The sequence below is a fragment of the Zootoca vivipara genome, chromosome 2, assembly GCF_965207765.1.
Source record: "Zootoca vivipara chromosome 2, rZooViv2.hap1.1, whole genome shotgun sequence".
Classification (NCBI taxonomy): domain Eukaryota; kingdom Metazoa; phylum Chordata; class Lepidosauria; order Squamata; family Lacertidae; genus Zootoca; species Zootoca vivipara.
Genome location: NC_142584.1, coordinates 72,657,083 through 72,676,198, shown reverse-complemented (window position 1 = coordinate 72,676,198; position 19,116 = coordinate 72,657,083). Strand labels below are relative to the sequence as shown.

The following is a 19,116-nucleotide window of genomic DNA, read 5'->3' as shown; positions in this document are numbered from 1 at the left end:
TTAGGTGACACTTTTCACTGAATTGCATTTCCAAATCCAGATAGAAATCTTTCGCCTGCATCATGTGCTTTGTATTTTGCATGCATTCCCATGAGCTGAAAATGGTGGTGACCTGCTCATGTTTTTTTTTCCCAGGAGGCTAGAGAAGCGTGGGAGTTTCCCTGCTCTCGCAAAAGTGGTTTCAAGTCAACCAGCTAGGCAGTGCTTTGCCTTGATTTTGCTAAAAGTGAAATGTAAGGGTGGGGCGGTGGTGGGGAGTTATTTCCTATATGCAGCATTCCGACAAGCAAACTAAGCTCCTAGCTACAGTTGTATAGCACAGAAAATTCCACATTCCTTTACTGAAGCTTGGGTTTGCAAGCGGACAACAAGAATGCAAGTGCTAATGTGAAGAACCTCAAAGTTTCTATAGCCACTGTCCGTTTTCACCCCAAAATTTTCCTAGGACTGCTGCGCTCTGTATTATACCAAGGGTCATACTTACAGGGCCTGTGTTGATGCAAGTGGCATGCTCACTGCAATCTCCATTCATGCCATCAGCACACCTGTCAATAGGGCTGCAGATGTAGCCATCACCTTCGTAGTCTGGGAAACAGCTGCAGGAAACATCAATCCCAATCTGTGTGCAGTTGGCATAGTCACTGCAGTCACCGTTGTTATTCCCACACCGGTCAATCGCTGCATGAAAAAGAGCTTTTTTCAGTAAAGCCTCACTTCTGGCTCTCTAATCCTGCTGCTACCAATTGGGGAACAAGACTCACCTGGTACTTCTTTTGCCATTTAATAAGAATAAGACTATTAATTTATTACTTGTACACTGCCCATCTGATTGGGTTGCCCCAGTCACTATAGGTGGCTTCCAACAAAATATAAAAACACAGGGGAGTAGGGATGAGTTCCACAACTGTTCCACAACTGTTCTGAGAGATGCCGTCATCCCTCTGACATTGAATTCTAGTAGGATTTCCAGGTTTTGGAATGTGGAAACAAGTTTTGTACATGTACTCAGAATTGGTGGGGAAAATTAAAAGCAACATCAACTCACCACTCACTCTTTTTGAAGTATAGGAATACTTTTTAAAAAACACATACATGTACAATTGTGCTTTTACACTGCTATGCAACTGCCCACATGATGGAAAGACAGCTCATTTTTAAGATTTACATTTGATGAGCTTCTATTACAAAGAGTGCAAAAAAGGAAGCAGCTTGCAAAATTTGAAAAATGTACCTCCACAACGGCAATGCATTCTGGTATAGAGGAAACTAATCATCCAGATTGGAATCTGACAGAAGTGATTCTATAAACATCTCTATTTAGAAAGTACTTTAGAAGAGCAGTTACAGATGACCTTAATGTCCAAGGACCTTCTAAAGGTAAATTACATTTTATTTTATTTATACTACAAGTATACCACATTGTCAGGGCTCTGCAATGTTTGAAAAAGAGTAATAAAAAAAACCCTTGAGAATCCAAACATTTGATTGTTATAAACAAACGAGACAGAGAGATTTTTGGAATCATGACCAGTGCTCTGTCTCTAAGTTTCAATAACTAGAGCAGTTTGGGACGGACTTCAATTCAGGGAAGTGTGCTTTAAAGTAACCCTCTCAGAAACCATTCTCCTTAGCAGTTCTCCACCTGTAAATATAAAGTAACAATTATCTTCAGAGGCTAAGAAGCCTCCCAAATATTCCTTTGGGGAAGGTTTGTTTGTAATGAGATACAGCTTTTGAGCTTTCCAAAGTCCACACCTCATTACAAACCTTCCCCAAAGGAATATTTGAGAGGAGTTCTATGGTGGTGATCCTCTGTTCCCTCCCAGCATCTCTGGGAGGGAAGCAGTGACAAATAAACCAGTCTCTAAATTTATCCACACTAACCTTTCTCCTCTCTTTCCAGGCATGGTCCTCACTTTATAACTCCATGTCCGAGCACCCCTTCTTCTTCTTCTTTGGTCCAAATCCTTCCTTTCCACAACATGCTTTTTAAAGCTCATTCAGAGCAAATGACAATTCGTGGGAAACCCAAATTGATATTTGTTCCGATTGAGCACTAAAGAGCAGGGTTTTCAGGAGGAAATCTCTGGGGCAAAGAAAAAAACAAACCACTTGGACATGGAGCTTTTAAGTGCGGACCTGTGCCCGGAAAGAGCGGGGCAAAAGGTAAGCATGGATAAGCCCTCTGTGTTTGTAAGACTTGCAAAATTACTGGGGGGGGAAACCAAAACCCACGCAGACTTGATATACCTGTAGTCACTTGGAGAATGCAACCTTACACCCAAGGATGCAACATAAGTGGTCTTAGGATGGTTCACAATCTAAATTTGTTGCTATTAGCAATACCATTGTATTATTGAAAGCTTTTCTGATACTACCCTGATACATGACAAGAGTCTTAGTGACTGATTAAACGTGGTTCTTAAATGCTAGATTCATTCAATACCTGTGCATGTCCATCCATCTCCCTCATAATGTAGGCTGCATTCACATATATTATTGGACCGGCACACAGCATTACGATGGCAGGCTGGGGAACACTCAGGCACCGCAGCTAGATATAAAAGAAGACAGGCTCATTAGTCAATTCCATTCCATTTTCAGACACATTTCAGGGATTATTTCACAGCGCACTGCTAGAGATGATGATGATGATAATAATAATAATAATCATAACAATAATAATAATAATAATTTATTTATACCCCGCCCATCTGGCCAGGTTCCTCCAGCCACTCTGGGCGGCTTCCAACAAAATATTAAAATACAGAAATTCATCAAACATTAAAAAGCTTCCCTAAACAGGGCTGCCTTGAGATGCCTTCTAAAGGTCTGGTAGTTGTTGTTCTCTTTGACCTCTGGTGGGAGGGCATTCCACAGGGTGGGTGCCACTACCGAGAAGGCCCTCTGCCTGGTTCCATGTAACTTGGCTTCTTGTAGCGAGGGAACCACCAGAAGGCCCTCAGCGCTGAACCTCAGTGTCCGGGCAGAATGATGGGGGTGGAGACGCTCCTTCAGGTATACAGTGGTACCTCGGTTTATGAACACAATTGGTTCCGGAAGTCTGTTCATAAACCGAAGCGTTCATAAACCGAAGCAAACTTTCCCATTGAAAGTAATGGAAAGTGGATTAATCCGTTCCAGAAGATGAAAAACACCCCCTAAAACAGCAATTTAATCCCCCCCTCACACGTTTCTCGGCCTTTCCTGGCCCTGGGGCTTCGGGCAGCCAAGCGTCTTTGGCGCGACAATGCAGCAGCAGGGCGATAAGGCTGAGGCTCTTCGCCTCGCAAGGTCCCTCCCCCCTCAGTTCTCCTTGTTTGGAGTGGCGGTGGCGGCCTTCTCAGCGGTGGCGGACTCCGCAACTCAGGGCTGCTCGGGGGAAGTGCTCCCGGCATCCAGCAAAGAAGCCGGCGTGTCCACGCCCCCGAGCAGCCCCGGCGACCACACGAGCAGTGGCAGACTCCGCGACTCGGGGGCGCGGACACGCCGGCTGCTTTGCTGGATGTCGGGGAGCGCTTCCCCCCAGCGGCCTCGAGCCGCGGAGTTCGCTGCCGCCGCCCCACGAGAGGTGGATTGCTGGATGTGGCGGCAGCGGCGAACTCTGCGGCTCGAGGCCGCTCAGGGGAAGCGCTCCCGACATCCAGCAAAGCAGCCGGCATGTCCGCGCCCTCCAAGCGGCCCCGAGCCGCGGAGTCCACCGCCGCCATCCCACGAGAAGTGGGGGAGCTTGGGGAGCCCAGTGGCTCAGTTGAGGGGTCGTCACACACCCCCAGCGAATGCACAAGCCCGGGATCGGAGCCAGAGCGCCCGACCATCGGCACCCGGCCATTGGCCGGGAGGAGCCCCAGAGCCCCGTGGCCTAGGGCAACATGCTCAGTGGAACTCCGGTGCAGCGGAGGAGAGGGCGAGGGGAGCCCGGAACCCGCCGAGAAGGCAGCCACCGCCACTCCAAACAAGAAGAACTGAGGGGAGAGGGACCTTGCGAGGCAAGGACGCTTGGCTGCCCGAAGCCCCAGGGCCAGGAAAGGCCCAGAAACGTGTGAGTGGGGGGGGGAGGGAGAGGCCTTGGGAGTGCTTCAGGCCTTCGCGGAGGCCTCCGTAGGCCTCGGACACCTCGGTTTACTTACTTCCGGGTTACAGTCGTTCGTAAACCGAAAATTCGTAAACCGAGGTGTTCGTAAACCGAGGTTCCACTGTACTGGACCGAGACCGTTTAGGGTCAACACCAACACTTTGAATTGTGCTCGGAAACGTACTGGGAGCCAATGCAGGTCTTTCAGGACCGGTGTTAAGTGGTCTCGGCGGCCGCTCCCAGTCACCAGCCTAACTGCCGCATTTTGGATTAGTTGTAGTTTCCGGGTCACCTTCAAAGGTAGCCCCACATAGAGCGCATTGCAGTAGTCCAAGCAGGAGATAACTAGAGCATGCACCACTCTGGCGAGACAGTCCGCGGGCAGGCAGGGACTCAGCCTGTGTACCAGATGGAGCTGATAAACAGCTGCCCTGGACACAGAATTGACCTGCGCCTCCATGGACAGCTGTGAGTCCAAAATGTCTCCCAGGCTGCACACCTGGTCCTTCAGGGGCACAGTTACCCCATTCAGGACCAGGGAGTCCTCCATACCTGCCCGCCTCCTGTCCCCCACAAACAGTACTTCTGTCTTGTCAGGATTCAATCTGAAGCTGTTAGCCGTCATCTATCCTCCAACTGCCTCCACTCACACAGGACCTTCACTGCCTTCACTGGTTCTGATTTGAAAGAGAGGTAGAGCTGGGTATCGTCCGCATACTGATGAACACCCAGCCTGAACCCCCTGATGATCTCTCCCAGCGGCTGCATGTAGATGTTAAAAAGCATGGGGGAGAGGACAGAACCCTGAGGCACCCCACAAGTGAGAGCCCAGGAGTCTGAACACTCATCCCCCCCCCACCACTTTCTGAACCCGGCCCAGGAGGAAGGAGCGGAACCACAGTATGACAGTGCCCCTAGCTCCCAAGATAATGTCCACAAACAATGGAAAATTTTCTCATTTCTAGGGGGAAAGTTTCGTTTGATCTGTAAAAATGTTACGAGAGACATTGCACATATTTCTGTAAATCGAGAAAATCCTTAATAAAAAAGAAAGAAAGAAAAAAGAAAAACCATTTCATCTGCCAAAATTTCTCATGGGAACAAAAATGCAAGTGACCAAAACATGTATAATGCATCTCAAATCAGTTTATTTCAAGAGATTGCACCATTCTTCTCCCACAACGTCCCCCCCCCCCAAAAAAACCATGCCATTATTGTGTACTGTGAGGCTGGTCAAACCTAATCTTCTTTTGCTCAGTTTATAGACATCAAAGGCACTCTGGGCTACTATATAGTGGACTGTGTGTGTTGAAATTGCACACTCTGCAATTTCTCACTCAGAATCAAAGCTTCCTTGGGCAGGTCAGAGTTCTCAGTCGGCTCCAGAGCTTCTCCCACCCTGCCCTCCCTCAGTTAAGCCTTTTGCAGGTTAACCTCTTCTTCACAGGTACGCAGGTGCTGCTACGTCATGGTCGCTGTTGAAGGGCCGGAAAGGAATTTTCCTGCATTGGCAGGTTTTGCTTTTCCCGTACCGAAACGTCACAACTTTGGCAGTTTCAGGCCTTGGACGGAATCCTTTAGTCTATCTTCCTAAATGGGGGGCTGGGGGCTGAAGCGGTGACCCACACCCCCTTGCGGCGGTGATCCCAGGGTTCTCCGTTAAAGGGGTCTTTAGGGGAGGCATTGGCCATATGCAGAGAGGTTGTCATTGCTCTCCCCTGCGACAGCGGCGAAACGGGGGGTGGGCTCTCTGCTCGAACATGTGTTCTCCAGAGCCAGCCCAATCCCCACACATTCTGGATAACCCTGATGTCTCCCAGATTCTCGGCTGGGGACTGGGAAGGATAAACACCTAATGCCTGAGCCACCTGAAACTTAATAAAGTTGTGGCCAATTTTAATCCCATAGCACGTTGTCTTGAGTCATTATTCCGCTCGGGGGTCGCCTGGGGTTGGGGGGACTCTGCCTGTCCACACAAATGTAACCTCCACCTCTAAATCCTGACAAAAAAAAATCTCACCAAGTGCAACGTCCTTCCCAGGATAAATAGTGGCGAGGGAGGTTGTGTTCAAGGGCTGCAGCATGGAAAGAACATGTTGTTTATCCCCACCCCCACAGTGTATATGATAATTATTCTGATGAATGTATAAAAAGATGTAATCACAACATAAAGGGTCATTTGGCTTCTAGGCTCACTTTCTTTAGCAATTTTCCATTATGCTGAGAAAACTGGTTCAGAGAGCAATATAAATCCCTTGTGCTTGTGAAAAAAGAAGCAGGAGAGCAGAATTGCCTGTGACATAAGTTGAGCAGACAGAGGGAAGGAAGAGGTTACTTGATGAACTGCCATTGTCTCCAGTTCTCTGGATTTGTTTATTACAAGTCATACCACTATTTAGCATTTCATTATCTTGTCATTCAAGTCTCACATTCCTGAGCTTATGCAATTATTTGAGAATCTCGGTATTTGTTTATCCATTTAACCCTCCCCATACTTGCCAAAAACACTTTTGCTAACTATTTTTCCTGGGCTGGGCTGGGCTGGGGGCACATGATCCTTGACAGAGTAGGGGAAGGGCAAGATATGGATTTGGAAGGCCTACCATCCCCATACATACCTATGACGTCTGCACTTGGTGCTTTTTCATCTCCACCTTGTTGCTACAGATCTTTAAAGCTTTTGAAGCACTCCAAAAACTTCCAAAAAGATTTTTTTGCACAATAATGGGATAAGAACAGGACAAACATCGGGGAAGCACCCAGGAACTGTGTAACAGGATCCTTTCCCTAGGATGTCTATCAAGACAGTGGGAGGAATGCTGCTTAGGGATTTAGCTGGGGTCTACTTTACCGAGTTCAGTCTCGCAGCTCTCTCCTGTCCACCCCGCACTGCAAAAGCAGAAGCCATCTCCGTGCAGCCCCTCATCACAGATCCCATTACTGGTACAATTGCACTCTGCAAAGGGAAAAAAGTAATAGTCACCGTCTTCAGCTAGTGGACTGGTCATGTGGTGTGAATGCCTGATTATCGTCTTCCAAAGCAACTACTCTATTCCGAACTTAAAAATGGAAAGCGTAATGCTGGTGGTCAACAAAAGAGGTTTAAAGACTGTCTCAAGGCAAATCTTTAAAAATGTAGTATAAACACTGACAACTGGGAAACACTGGCCTGCGAGCGCTCCAGTTGGAGAACAGCCTTTACCAAAGGTGTCATGGGCTTTGAAGACACTTGAACTCAGGACAAAAGGGAGAAACGTGCTAAGAGGAAGGCATGCTTGGCAAACCCTCACCATGATCAACTCCCGCCAGGAAACCTATGTCCCCACTGTGGAAGGATGTGTGGATCCAGAATTGGCCTCCACAGTCATTTACGAACTCACTGCTAAAACCCTGTTTTGGAAGACAATCTTACTTGGCTATGAGTGATCGAAGAAGAAGAAGAAGAAGAAGAAGAAGAAGAAGAAGAAGAAGAAGAAGAAGAAGAAGAGGCAGCTAGATACGAAGAAGCTGACTAATATTAAAGGGCTATTTTTGTACACAGTGGTATGTGCACATGCTTAGGTTATGTGCCAGCTGATTTTGAGTAGGTATCTCACTTCCTTGCTTTTAAAGTACTTATTACTCAAGTACTAACACTTGTCACAAACAGTACTGCAAGGAAAGAAAACACCCTTTCCCAGCTAAAAGCATCGTAAGGCTGTACCCAGGCAGCACCTTCTCGACATGTGCACAAGATGGAGCAGGGTGGGGGTGGAGACAGCCACCTATCTTCAAATGTGGTACTGAACAAAGCTGGCCATGCATTGTTTTAGAGCTCTCCATGCCCGCCTGGTGTAGGAAAACATCTATAAAGCAATCCTCAGGTACCAGATATGGCAACCCGACTCATAGCATATTACCAATGAACTTGCTGAGATCAAACTGGAGCAGGGAGACTCAAGCTACCGTGTTTCTCATATTTTAAGGCATCCCCAAAAAATAAGCCATGACAGGATTTCTAAGGGTTGGTGAAAAATAAGACATACCCCGAAAATAAGCCATGTCGTGTAGCCCCGACCGAGCGAGAGGCGAAGGCGCGGGACCCAGCAGGAGCTCCCTGCCTGCTTCCCCGAGCCGTCGCGCATCGGGGGACAGAGCCGAAGATCGGCGGGCGCTCCTTGCTGGGCTTGACAAGCCCGGCAAACAGCGCCCGCCGATCTTCGGACCTGTCCTGTGTGACAGGCGGGGGTGGGGGGGGGGGAAGCGGAGATCGTTCTCCGCTCTCCCCCCACCCCCGCCTGTCACCGAAGATCGGCGGGCGCTGTTTGCTGGGCTTGACAAGCCCGGCAAACAGCGCCCGCCGATCTTCGGCCCTGTGCTGTGTGACAGGCGGGGGTGGGGGAGAAGCGGAGATCGTGCTCCGCTCTCCCCCCACCCCCGCCTGTCACCGAAGATCGGCGGGCGCTCCTAGCTGGGCTTGACAAGCCCGGCAAACAGCGCCCGCCGACCTGTGCTGTGTGACAGGCGGGGGTGGGGGGGAAGCGGAGATCGTTCTCCGTTCTCCGCCCACCCCCGCCTGTCACCGAAGATCGGCGGGCGCTGTTTGCTGGGCTTGACAAGCCCGGCAAACAGCGCCCGCCGATCTTTGGACCTGTCCTGTGTGACAGGCGGGGGTGGGGGGGAAGCGGAGATCGTTCTCCGCTCTCCCCCCACCCCCGCCTGTCACCGAAGATCGGCGGGCGCTGTTTGCTGGGCTTGACAAGCCCGGCAAACAGCGCCCGCCGATCTTCGGACCTGTCCTGTGTGACAGGCGGGGGTGGGGGGGGGAAGCGGAGATCGTTCTCCGCTCTCCCCCCACCCCCGCCTGTCACCAAAGATCGGCGGGCGCTCCTTGCTGGGCTTGACAAGCCCGGCAAACAGCGCCCGCCGATCTTCGGACCTGTCCTGTGTGACAGGCGGGGGTGGCGGGGAAGCGGAGATCGTTCTCCGCTCTCCCCCCATCCCCGCCTGTCACCGAAGATCGGCGGGCGCTCCTAGCTGGGCTTGACAAGCCCGGCAAACAGCGCCCGCCGATCTTCGGACCTGTCCTGTGTGACAGGCGGGGGTGGGGGGGAAGCGGAGGTCGTTCTCCGCTCTCCCCCCACCCCCGCCTGTCACCGAAGATCGGCGGGCGCTGTTTGCTGGGCTTGACAAGCCCGGCAAACAGCGCCCGCCGATCTTCGGCCCTGTGCTGTGTGACAGGCGGGGGTGGGGGAGAAGCGGAGATCGTGCTCCGCTCTCCCCCCACCCCCGCCTGTCACCGAAGATCGGCGGGCGCTCCTAGCTGGGCTTGACAAGCCCGGCAAACAGCGCCCGCCGACCTGTGCTGTGTGACAGGCGGGGGTGGGGGGGAAGCGGAGATCGTTCTCCGTTCTCCGCCCACCCCCGCCTGTCACCGAAGATCGGCGGGCGCTGTTTGCTGGGCTTGACAAGCCCGGCAAACAGCGCCCGCCGATCTTCGGACCTGTCCTGTGTGACAGGCGGGGGTGGGGGGGAAGCGGAGATCGTTCTCCGCTCTCCCCCCACCCCCGCCTGTCACCGAAGATCGGCGGGCGCTGTTTGCTGGGCTTGACAAGCCCGGCAAACAGCGCCCGCCGATCTTCGGACCTGTCCTGTGTGACAGGCGGGGGTGGGGGGGAAAGCGGAGATCGTTCTCCGCTCTCCCCCCACCCCCGCCTGTCACCAAAGATCGGCGGGCGCTCCTTGCTGGGCTTGACAAGCCCGGCAAACAGCGCCCGCCGATCTTCGGACCTGTCCTGTGTGACAGGCGGGGGTGGGGGGGGAAGCGGAGATCGTGCTCCGCTCTCCCCCCACCCCCGCCTGTCACCAAAGATCGACGGGCGCTGTTTGCTGGGCTTGACAAGCCCGGCAAACAGCGCCCGCCGATCTTCGGACCTGTCCTGTGTGACAGGCGGGGGTGGGGGGGAAGCGGAGATCGTGCTCCGCTCTCCCCCCACCCCCGCCTGTCACCAAAGATCGGCGGGCGCTGTTTGCTGGGCTTGACAAGCCCGGCAAACAGCGCCCGCCGACCTGTGCTGTGTGACAGGCGGGGGTGGGGGAGAAGCGGAGATCGTTCTCCGCTCTCCCCCCATCCCCGCCTGTCACCGAAGATCGGCGGGCGCTCCTAGCTGGGCTTGACAAGCCCGGCAAACAGCGCCCGCCGACCTGTGCTGTGTGACAGGCGGGGGTGGGGGGGAAGCGGAGATCGTTCTCCGCTCTCCCCCCACCCCCGCCTGTCACCAAAGATCGGCGGGCGCTGTTTGCTGGGCTTGACAAGCCCGGCAAACAGCGCCCGCCGATCTTCGGACCTGTCCTGTGTGACAGGCGGGGGTGGGGGGGAAGCGGAGATCGTTCTCCGCTCTCCGCCCACCCCCGCCTGTCACCGAAGATCGGCGGGCGCTGTTTGCTGGGCTTGACAAGCCCGGCAAACAGCGCCCGCCGATCTTCGGACCTGTCCTGTGTGACAGGCGGGGGTGGGGGAGAAGCGGAGATCGTTCTCCGCTCTCCCCCCATCCCCGCCTGTCACCGAAGATCGGCGAGCGCTCCTAGGTGGGCTTGACAAGCCCGGCAAACAGCGCCCGCCGACCTGTGCTGTGTGACAGGCGGGGGTGGGGTGGAAGCGGAGATCGTTCTCCGCTCTCCGCCCACCCCTGCCTGTCACCGAAGATCGGCGGGCGCTGTTTGCTGGGCTTGACAAGCCCGGCAAACAGCGCCCGCGTGCACTTTATTAAAAAATAAGACATCCCTCAAAAATAAGCCATGTCGTGTTTTTTTGAAGAAAAAATTAATATAAGACATGACTTATAATATGAGAAACACGGTACTGGCTCTTGCTGTCTTTGAAAACAAAGATGTACCTTTGCACTCTGGTCCATAGTGGCCTGGGGCACAGTTCTCGCAAGCTCTCCCAATGAAGGCCTTACTGCAGGTGCACCATCCCGAGCCTTGCTGCCCATCGTTACAGGTACCATGATTGCTGCATGGTTCCTTAAGCCCTCCAGGACACACTGAAAGGCAGGACACATTGAATGTTATCCAACAGAAGGCATTCTTACTAAGCATCCATAACCATTTTGATAATCACTCTTGAACAGAAGCCTTATTGCTCAAGTTAGCAGCCTCCTTAAAAAGACACCAGCCTAATTACCAAACCATTAACTTTTCTCTAATGTCTTAGAACAGTAGAAGCACATCCATATGCAATTGAACTGCAAGGTGAAAGTAGTAGGATTCACCTTCCTTGCATTTTACTCCCCTTTCCTTTCCTCCCTAACATCTCTTGGTCTTTACCTTTGGACTGTAAGTCTAAAAGCATGATCTGTATGGTTTTAACATTTTGTGCAGTGCTGAACAATTATTTTGGGCACTTAACTAATAATGATCAAGATCTAATAAGCCTATCATTTGCCAGTGAATGTACTGTATAATATGAGCACTACGGATTACAATGGATGCATACACATCATTGGCTTAAAATGCAGCTAGGTCATTCTTTTTCTCAATTCTGATCGAAGTTGGTATGGGGAAGGAAACACATCAAAATGCAGTATTTCATAAGAAATGACAGGATAGATACAAATTATAGCTAATGATGTCTGTACACTGCTTCCCAAACCAGCGGTGGAAGCATGCTGGATGCAGAATAAACAGGAGTGTGTACACAGCCATATCTTCTTCAGGAGAATTTGTATCATACTGTTACATAATGAAGCTAGAAAAAACTGGGGGGGGGGAATTATTTATGCCTTTTTTCCTACATATAGTGGAACAAGCAGCAATCTTAGGTTTTCAAGTCTTCTCCAGCTGGGTCAACTTTCTGTCATCAGAAGAAAAAAAAATAATAAGCTAAATGTATGTTCGGGGCTATCATATCTGAAGCACACTAACTAGGGAATAAGTCCCATTTAACTCATTGGGACTTGCTTCTGAATATACAGGCTTAAGATTTTGCTGCAAGTAAGAGTCATTTGCCTTCACTCATTTAAATCAATCATGGCCCATGGCACTCCAGCATTTATTCATTGCCAGGTGGCTGATTACAAGAAATTCCTGAATGATGATGATGATGATTTATTATTTCTACCAATGCCCATCTGGCTGGGTTTCCCCAACCACTCTGGGCAGCTTCCAACAGAAGGTTAAAAATACATTAAAACATCAGTCATTAAAAACTTCCTTAAACAGGGCTGCCTTCAGATGTCTTCTAAATGTCATATAGTTGTTTATTTATTTGACATCTGATGGGAGGGTGTTCCACAGGGCAGACACCACTACCGAGAAGGCCCTCTGCCTGGTTCCCTGTAACCTCACTTTTTGCAGGGAGGGAACCGCCAGAAGGCCCTTGGCACTGGACCTCAGTGTCCGGGCTGAACGATGGGGGTGGAGACGCTCCTTCAGGTATACATGTTATGGCAAAGTGGAACATACACTAAGTCAGTCATCCCCAAACTTCGGCCCTCCAGATGTTTTGTACTACAATTCCCATCATCCCTGACCACTGGTCCTGTTAGCTAGGGATCATGGGAGTTGTAGGCCAAAACATCTGGAGGGCCGCAGTTTGGGGATGCCTGCACTAAGTCACTTAAAAAGGAAGTCTATCATTTTGAAAGGGATGGTGGGGGACACAGACCATTCAAGGCAAAGAAGTATGTTGTAAGGGCTGTTGGAATAAAGGAATTTTTTCAACATTTGTAAGCGGGGAAAAGCAAGTGAATCCATCATACTACACAAACAGGTTGCAAAGGAGTATCTGAACTGGCTCCTGCTTGCAGTTATGAGGGCTACTTCCTAAGACATGTAAATCTAAAAAGAGCTCAACAGGACACCATGGGGAATCTTTCCCATATAAAAAGGAAAACTATGATGAACAGTCTTGTGTTGTTTTTATTGGCTGAAATAATCACTATGATCACCAAGAAAGAAGGAAAAAAACCACAAGTATATAATTCCCCTGCAGACAGACAACTAAGATCTCTTACCCTGACAATCTTTCCCATAGTGGTTTGGACAGCACTGAGGTACCCACTCAATGGCAAAGCATGTTCTCCTGCACCCCTTCACCAAGGGCCTTGAAAGTGGGTGCCATCTGTTCAGCCCACGTGAACGATACAACCAGGGAGACCCTCTTTCAGAAAAGGGGTATCGTGGACGAGCAGGAAATCCATCTTCATAATAGTAACAAGACTGGGTCTCTCCCTGTAAGGAAAAACAACAAACTTTTATTTGCCCTTGATTGGAATCTATTCCTTAGGGTAGAAATGCATGCCAAATATCTACTGTGATATATATAACAGGCTTAGTACATTTTAATTTAGATGGAACCATGTTCAACTTACCCCGTCTTTTGCGGTACCGAAACAAGGACGCAAACTATCACAGGAACCGCAAACAGAAGCCTGAGAGGAAGAGAAGCAGGAAGAGGAGAAAAGGTCCACAAAGGTTATAATTAAAAGTCATCAATCTGATTCTATTAAGCAGAGTTCGTCTCACCAGCAATGACTGCAGGTGTAACTGCCAGTATGGCCCTTTTTCAAGTTCACTAGTGGTTGATTTTTTCATGGAAAATCTTTCCATTTCATCAGGTCATTATGGGACTTCATGGTGAAGGGCAGGTAAGAAATATAACGATAATAAAAAAAAATTAAGAAATGAAGGCCAATTGCAAATACTGTACAATATTAGACAAGACTGGAAGCTTTGAGTTGTGTTTCCTTAACACAAGTAAAACAAACATGCCAAATTATATCACTCTAGGGCAGGTGCCAAAGAATGCTCCAACTACCGCACAATTGCGCTCATTTCACATGCTAGCAAGGTTATGCTTAAAATTCTACAAGGCAGGCTTAAGCAGTATGTGGACCGAGAACTCCCAAGCTGGATTTCGAAAGGGCAGAGGAACCAGAGACCAAATTGCAAACATGCGCTGGATTATGGAGAAAGCTAGAGAGTTCCAGAAAAACATCTACTTCTGCTTCATTGACTACGCAAAAGCATTTGACTGTGTCGACCACAGCAAACTATGGCAAGTTCTTAAAGAAATGGGAGTGCCTGATCACCTCATCTGTCTCCTGAGAAATCTCTGTGTGGGACAAGAAGTTACAGTTAGAACTGGATTGGATATGGAATAACTGATTGGTTCAAAATTGGGAAAGGAGTACGACAAGGCTATATATTGTCTCCCTGCTTATTTAACTTATATGCAGAATTCATCATGCGAAAGGCTGGACTGGATGAATCCCAAGCTGGAATTAAGATTGCCAGAAGAAATATCAACAACCTCAGATATGCTGATGACACAACCTTGATGGCAGAAAGTGAGGAGGAATTAAAGAACCTTTTAATGAGGGTGAAAGAGGAGAGCGCAAAATATGGTCTGGAGCTCAACATCAAAAAAACTAAGATCATGGCCACTGGTCTCATCCCCTCCTGGCAAATAGAAGGGGAAGAAATGGAGGCAGTGAGAAATTTTACTTTCTTGGGTTCCATGATCACTGCAGATGGTGACAGCAGTCACGAAATTAAAAGACGCCTGCTTAATGGGAGAAAGGTCCGTATAGTTAAAGCTATGGATTTCCCAGTAGTGATGTATGGAAGTGAGAGCTGGACCAAAAAAAAGGCTGATCGCCGAAGAATTGATACTTTTGAATTATGGTGCTGGAGGAGACTCTTGAGAGTCCCGTGGACCGCAAGAAGATAAAACCTATCCATTCTGAAGGAAATCAGCCGTGAGTGCTCACTGGAAGGACAGATCGTGAAGCTGAGGCTCCAATACTTTGGCCACCTCATGAGAAGTGAAGACTCCCTGGAAAATACCCTGATTGGGAAAGATTAAGGGCACTAGGAGAAGGGGACGACAGAGGACGAGATGGTTGGACAGTGTTCTCAAAGCTACGAACATGAGTCTGACCAAACTGCGGGAGGCAGTGGAAGACAGAAGTCCCTGGTGTGCTCTGGTCCATGGGGTCGCGAAGAGTCGGACACGACTAAATTACTATATGACAAAAGGGCAGGCATGTACAACAGGTCGATCGTGGTGTGTCTATGGTTGATCGCGGTATAAAATAAAGTGATTGCCTGGGTGGTTGCTATCAATCCCCCCCAAAAGCAAAAAAGCTCAACAACCCTGGTGAACTCTCCCCTAAAATAAGCTCAACAACTCCTGGCAATGACAATGGGTAGATCACAGCCTCTTTGGAGTTGGACGTTCCTGCTCTAGGGCATCTGGAAATTTTCTGGTGTAACTTACCCTAATTTGGATAAAAAATATCCAATTCAAAATTGGGGTGAAAGTGCAGCTATACATTCCTTTGTTGCATAAGTCTATGCCAGGTTCTTCCCGTGGAAGGATGCCCAAAATCCTCAAAGGAAGGGAAGCAGAAGGCTCAAAATGGTTTGTATTCAATTAAATAGGGCTGATGAAGTAATCAGTGGGCAGAACGGAGGTGGAATTCAACATTATGCTCTTCCAGTCCTTCCATCTGTGCAAACATTGCAGCTTCCCAGATGGAACCCTCCTCTCCTCCCCCTGTACACTGTTCTGGGAATTCTCCTGACTCCTCTGGAGCCATTTGGGGGGGGGGGAGCCCTGTTGCGCCAGCTGAAGTCCGTGTGCAGTACTTCCACTGACAGAGCTAGTTAGGTGAATTTTGCCTGATGTGTTTAATCCACCACACATCTGGCAATTCTCTCCTCAAAGACTTTTTCCTCCAGTCTTCTGGGCTTCTGGCTTCCAAGTACAGGTGAGGGGGTGGGAACCAGGCTTAAAATGGCTGGCAGGGCGGCCTTTGCAAACGGGATGAGTTAAGCACTTTCTAACAAATTCTCAGCTGCAAATTTCTCTCCCTCCCTGTCACACAAACACACACACACACATACACAATTGTTGGGCTGAGAACACTTTGGCATATGAATGAACACTGCCATTCATATGGCAGTTTATTCCATTTTCATGACATTCCCGTTTTGTTCTGCATTATAACTGAGCTTTCATATAACATAAAATGCCATTTCTAGAACTGCTGTAAATATAGGGCAGATTTCCATGTTATTTGCTTCCAGAAAAAATCCATTTCCAAACAATATGGAAAAGAATGCTAAACATGCACTGTATGCCACGATAGTTCTGGAAGTGGCTTTTACATTGTGTGAAACTTGCCATATATCCTCTTTTTCTAGGACATGTCCATTTAAAATGAGTCATCATGTCGATCCATAGTTAAAAGTAGAAGTCGGCAAATGTGTCCTCTTTTTTGCTCTTCAAAATATGACAACCCTAAATATAATGTGGAAATTAACAGTTATCATAAAGATGGAATAAACTGCTATGTGAACGCAGTCCTTCTTTGCCTTGTAGCTCCTCCCTGAGGACTGGGTGTGTAATGTTAGGGAATCCAGGCTGTGTTTTATGTGTTTCAGTTCATCAGAGTCTGGAGCTGTTCCAGTTCAGGCTTTACCCAAAGCTCAGGAGCTCTAAGGACCAGGCCCTGGGCAGCTGATTTCTGGTGGGCTTTTATCATGTGTTTGAGTCTGTTCTAAAGTATTTTGGTCACAAAGCTTTGTGCAAAGAGCATACTTTACAGGGAGATGTTATAGTTAGTATTTATACAATACAGTGGTACCTTGCAAGACTAATGCCTCGCGCAATGAAAACCTCGCAAGACGAAAGGAGTTCGCGATTTTTTTTGGTGACTCGCAAGACGAATTTTTCTATGGCCGTGCTTTGCAAGACGATTTTTTTTTGCATTTTTTTGCATTTTTTCCCCTATGGGAAACCACGCTTCGCAAGACAAATTTTTCGCAATACGAAACGACTTGCGGAATGAATTAATTTCATCTTGCGAGGCATCACTGTATTGTTTTCATTTTATTTTCATTTGTGTAACAGTGGGGTGGGGGAAGGGGGACTATAGGATCCTACTTGTATTTTTCTGTTCTGTTCTGCTCATTGGGGTCTCCACAGATTAATTATCTCTTTTGCTATCTCATAGTACATTTAGCTGATCATGAGTAGGATTATAATTATCGAGTGTTAAAATGTAATTGTGAATCTTGAAACCAAATAAAATATTAAAATACAGTGGAACCTTGATTGTCGAATGCTTCAAAAGCTGAACAATTCAGAACCTGAACGCCAACAACCCGGAAGCGAATGCTTTCGTTTACAAATGGTTTCCAAGGCACGTTTCTCAATTTTTTCAATGGATTTTGCCAACCATCAATTGTGCTTCGGTTGTCAAATGTTTTGGGAGTCAAACGGTCTTCCAGAACGGATTACGTTCGACAATTGAGGCTCCACTGTAATTTTTTTTTAAAGTTGGCACTTTCCCAGAAGAGACTCTTAAATTTTGGGGGGATTTGTAAAGGAGGAAGGTTATAGAAATCAACAAGCATGTGGAAATTGACACTCACCGATGGATGCTCAACATTGCGAAACTCATCACAGCGGGATCCCAAGTCTGGAGGTTCCAGCACCTGGTCAATACCATAAGCAATCCCACCATTAAATTTCATTAACTGCTGTACAATCCTTGAATTGCCATTGTTCACCAGAATTTCCCCCTGCAAGGAAGGAAAACAAGAGAAGCATATCAGGAGGTGCTCGGTTCAAGCCACTATGTGAAATTCATCCCTGCCTTCATCCACTTCTTGAAACTTACTGGCACCTTAGACTTTCATGCCTGATCGCCTGATCACATGCCAAGGCAAAAAAAATTAACTGACCAAAATTCCCCTTCTATGCAAAAAAAAAAAAAAAAAAAGGTAGAGCAGCCCTATCAAGATCTAGACCAGGCACAGCTAACCTTTCGCCCTCCAGATGTTTGAGGACTGCAATTCCCATCACCCCTGACTATCGGCTATGCTGGTCTGGCACTGATGACAGTTGGAGTCTCACAACATCTTGAAAGCTGCCAATGGGAGTAGAAGAGGGGAGACAGGAGAAGAGGACCTCTCCAATTCATTCTCTTCCTGATGTTTTACCTACTCAGAATTGCCACACACACACCAAAGCTGCATGTAGACAGGAAAGCACTTTGTGGGAAGACCTGAAAGACTAAAGAGTCACCAATTCAATCCCTAGCTGACCCACTTGAGCAGTCCACCCCTACATACACAACATTTAGTTCAGATAAACATTGACTTACGGCACTTGTCTTGCTGCAGCCAAATGAGATGAGTGATCCATGCATCGTTCTTAAACCATGAGTATTCATCAGCCTGGAACCCGATAACTAGACACACACAAAAGTAATGATTCTAAGACAACTTCAAAAATAAATTCAGAAGGGTGGCTTAGAAAAAAAACAAAACACTATCAACTTACCAGCGTGTCCCTGATCATGTGTCCTTTGAGATAAGCAGCCAACTTGCTCCGGTGTTCTCTATGATACAACCATTTTTGCATATCCTCAGGGAGAGAATTAAATGCTGCATCTGTAGGCCACAACATTGTGAAGGGCTGGTGCAAGGTACTGTTAACCAGATTAAGAAGTCCTGCCTCCTGCACAGAGACAATACAGCAAAGTGTATGCACATCAAAATGCCATACACACAGTATCAATCATAAATTACTTGTGTGAAACTAGCCATCAGAAACAAAAGAATGTTTTGAAGTGTAGGTGGGTTCCCATGAGGTAAGACACAGTGATAACAATAAGAACCTTTACTGAACTACATAACTGGGAAACAGGGGCAAAGCAACTGCTTATATACATTTCTGAAGGCCTGGGCCACGCCCACTTCCAACATGATTGGCTGTCTAAACTTCCAAACTGCGAATCACGACTCAGATTTTAAGGGCCAATGGCAGAGGCCCAATTCCTGAAATGTTCTGTGATTGGACATGTATGGAATCAGAACACAGGGGCTCAGAATCCTTAGTCCAGACTCAAGCTCAGGCAAACACAGACCACTGAATACATAACATGTTCCATATTTAAAAGTAAGAAATATACTGCACAATCCTTTGAATGTAACACCAAGCCTAGATTGGAGGGAGTAAACTCTGAAATAAATTCTGAACTGAA

The 19,116-nt window shown here is 48.2% G+C and overlaps 1 protein-coding gene across 1 annotated transcript in view; it reads right to left on the bottom strand.

Moving 5' to 3' along the window:
- Nucleotides 1-19,116, bottom strand: part of STAB1 (stabilin 1) — a 101,880-nt gene that overhangs the window by 8,391 nt on the left and 74,373 nt on the right. Inside the window, exons 51-59 of the mRNA XM_035106132.3 lie at nt 18,414-18,590; nt 18,235-18,321; nt 17,501-17,650; nt 13,429-13,488; nt 13,072-13,288; nt 10,951-11,100; nt 6,927-7,031; nt 2,447-2,554; nt 485-678 (exon numbers count right to left, since the gene is read on the bottom strand). Of these exons, the coding sequence (XP_034962023.2) occupies nt 485-678; nt 2,447-2,554; nt 6,927-7,031; nt 10,951-11,100; nt 13,072-13,288; nt 13,429-13,488; nt 17,501-17,650; nt 18,235-18,321; nt 18,414-18,590 (1,248 nt within the window). The remainder of the gene's footprint in view (nt 1-484; nt 679-2,446; nt 2,555-6,926; nt 7,032-10,950; nt 11,101-13,071; nt 13,289-13,428; nt 13,489-17,500; nt 17,651-18,234; nt 18,322-18,413; nt 18,591-19,116) is intronic.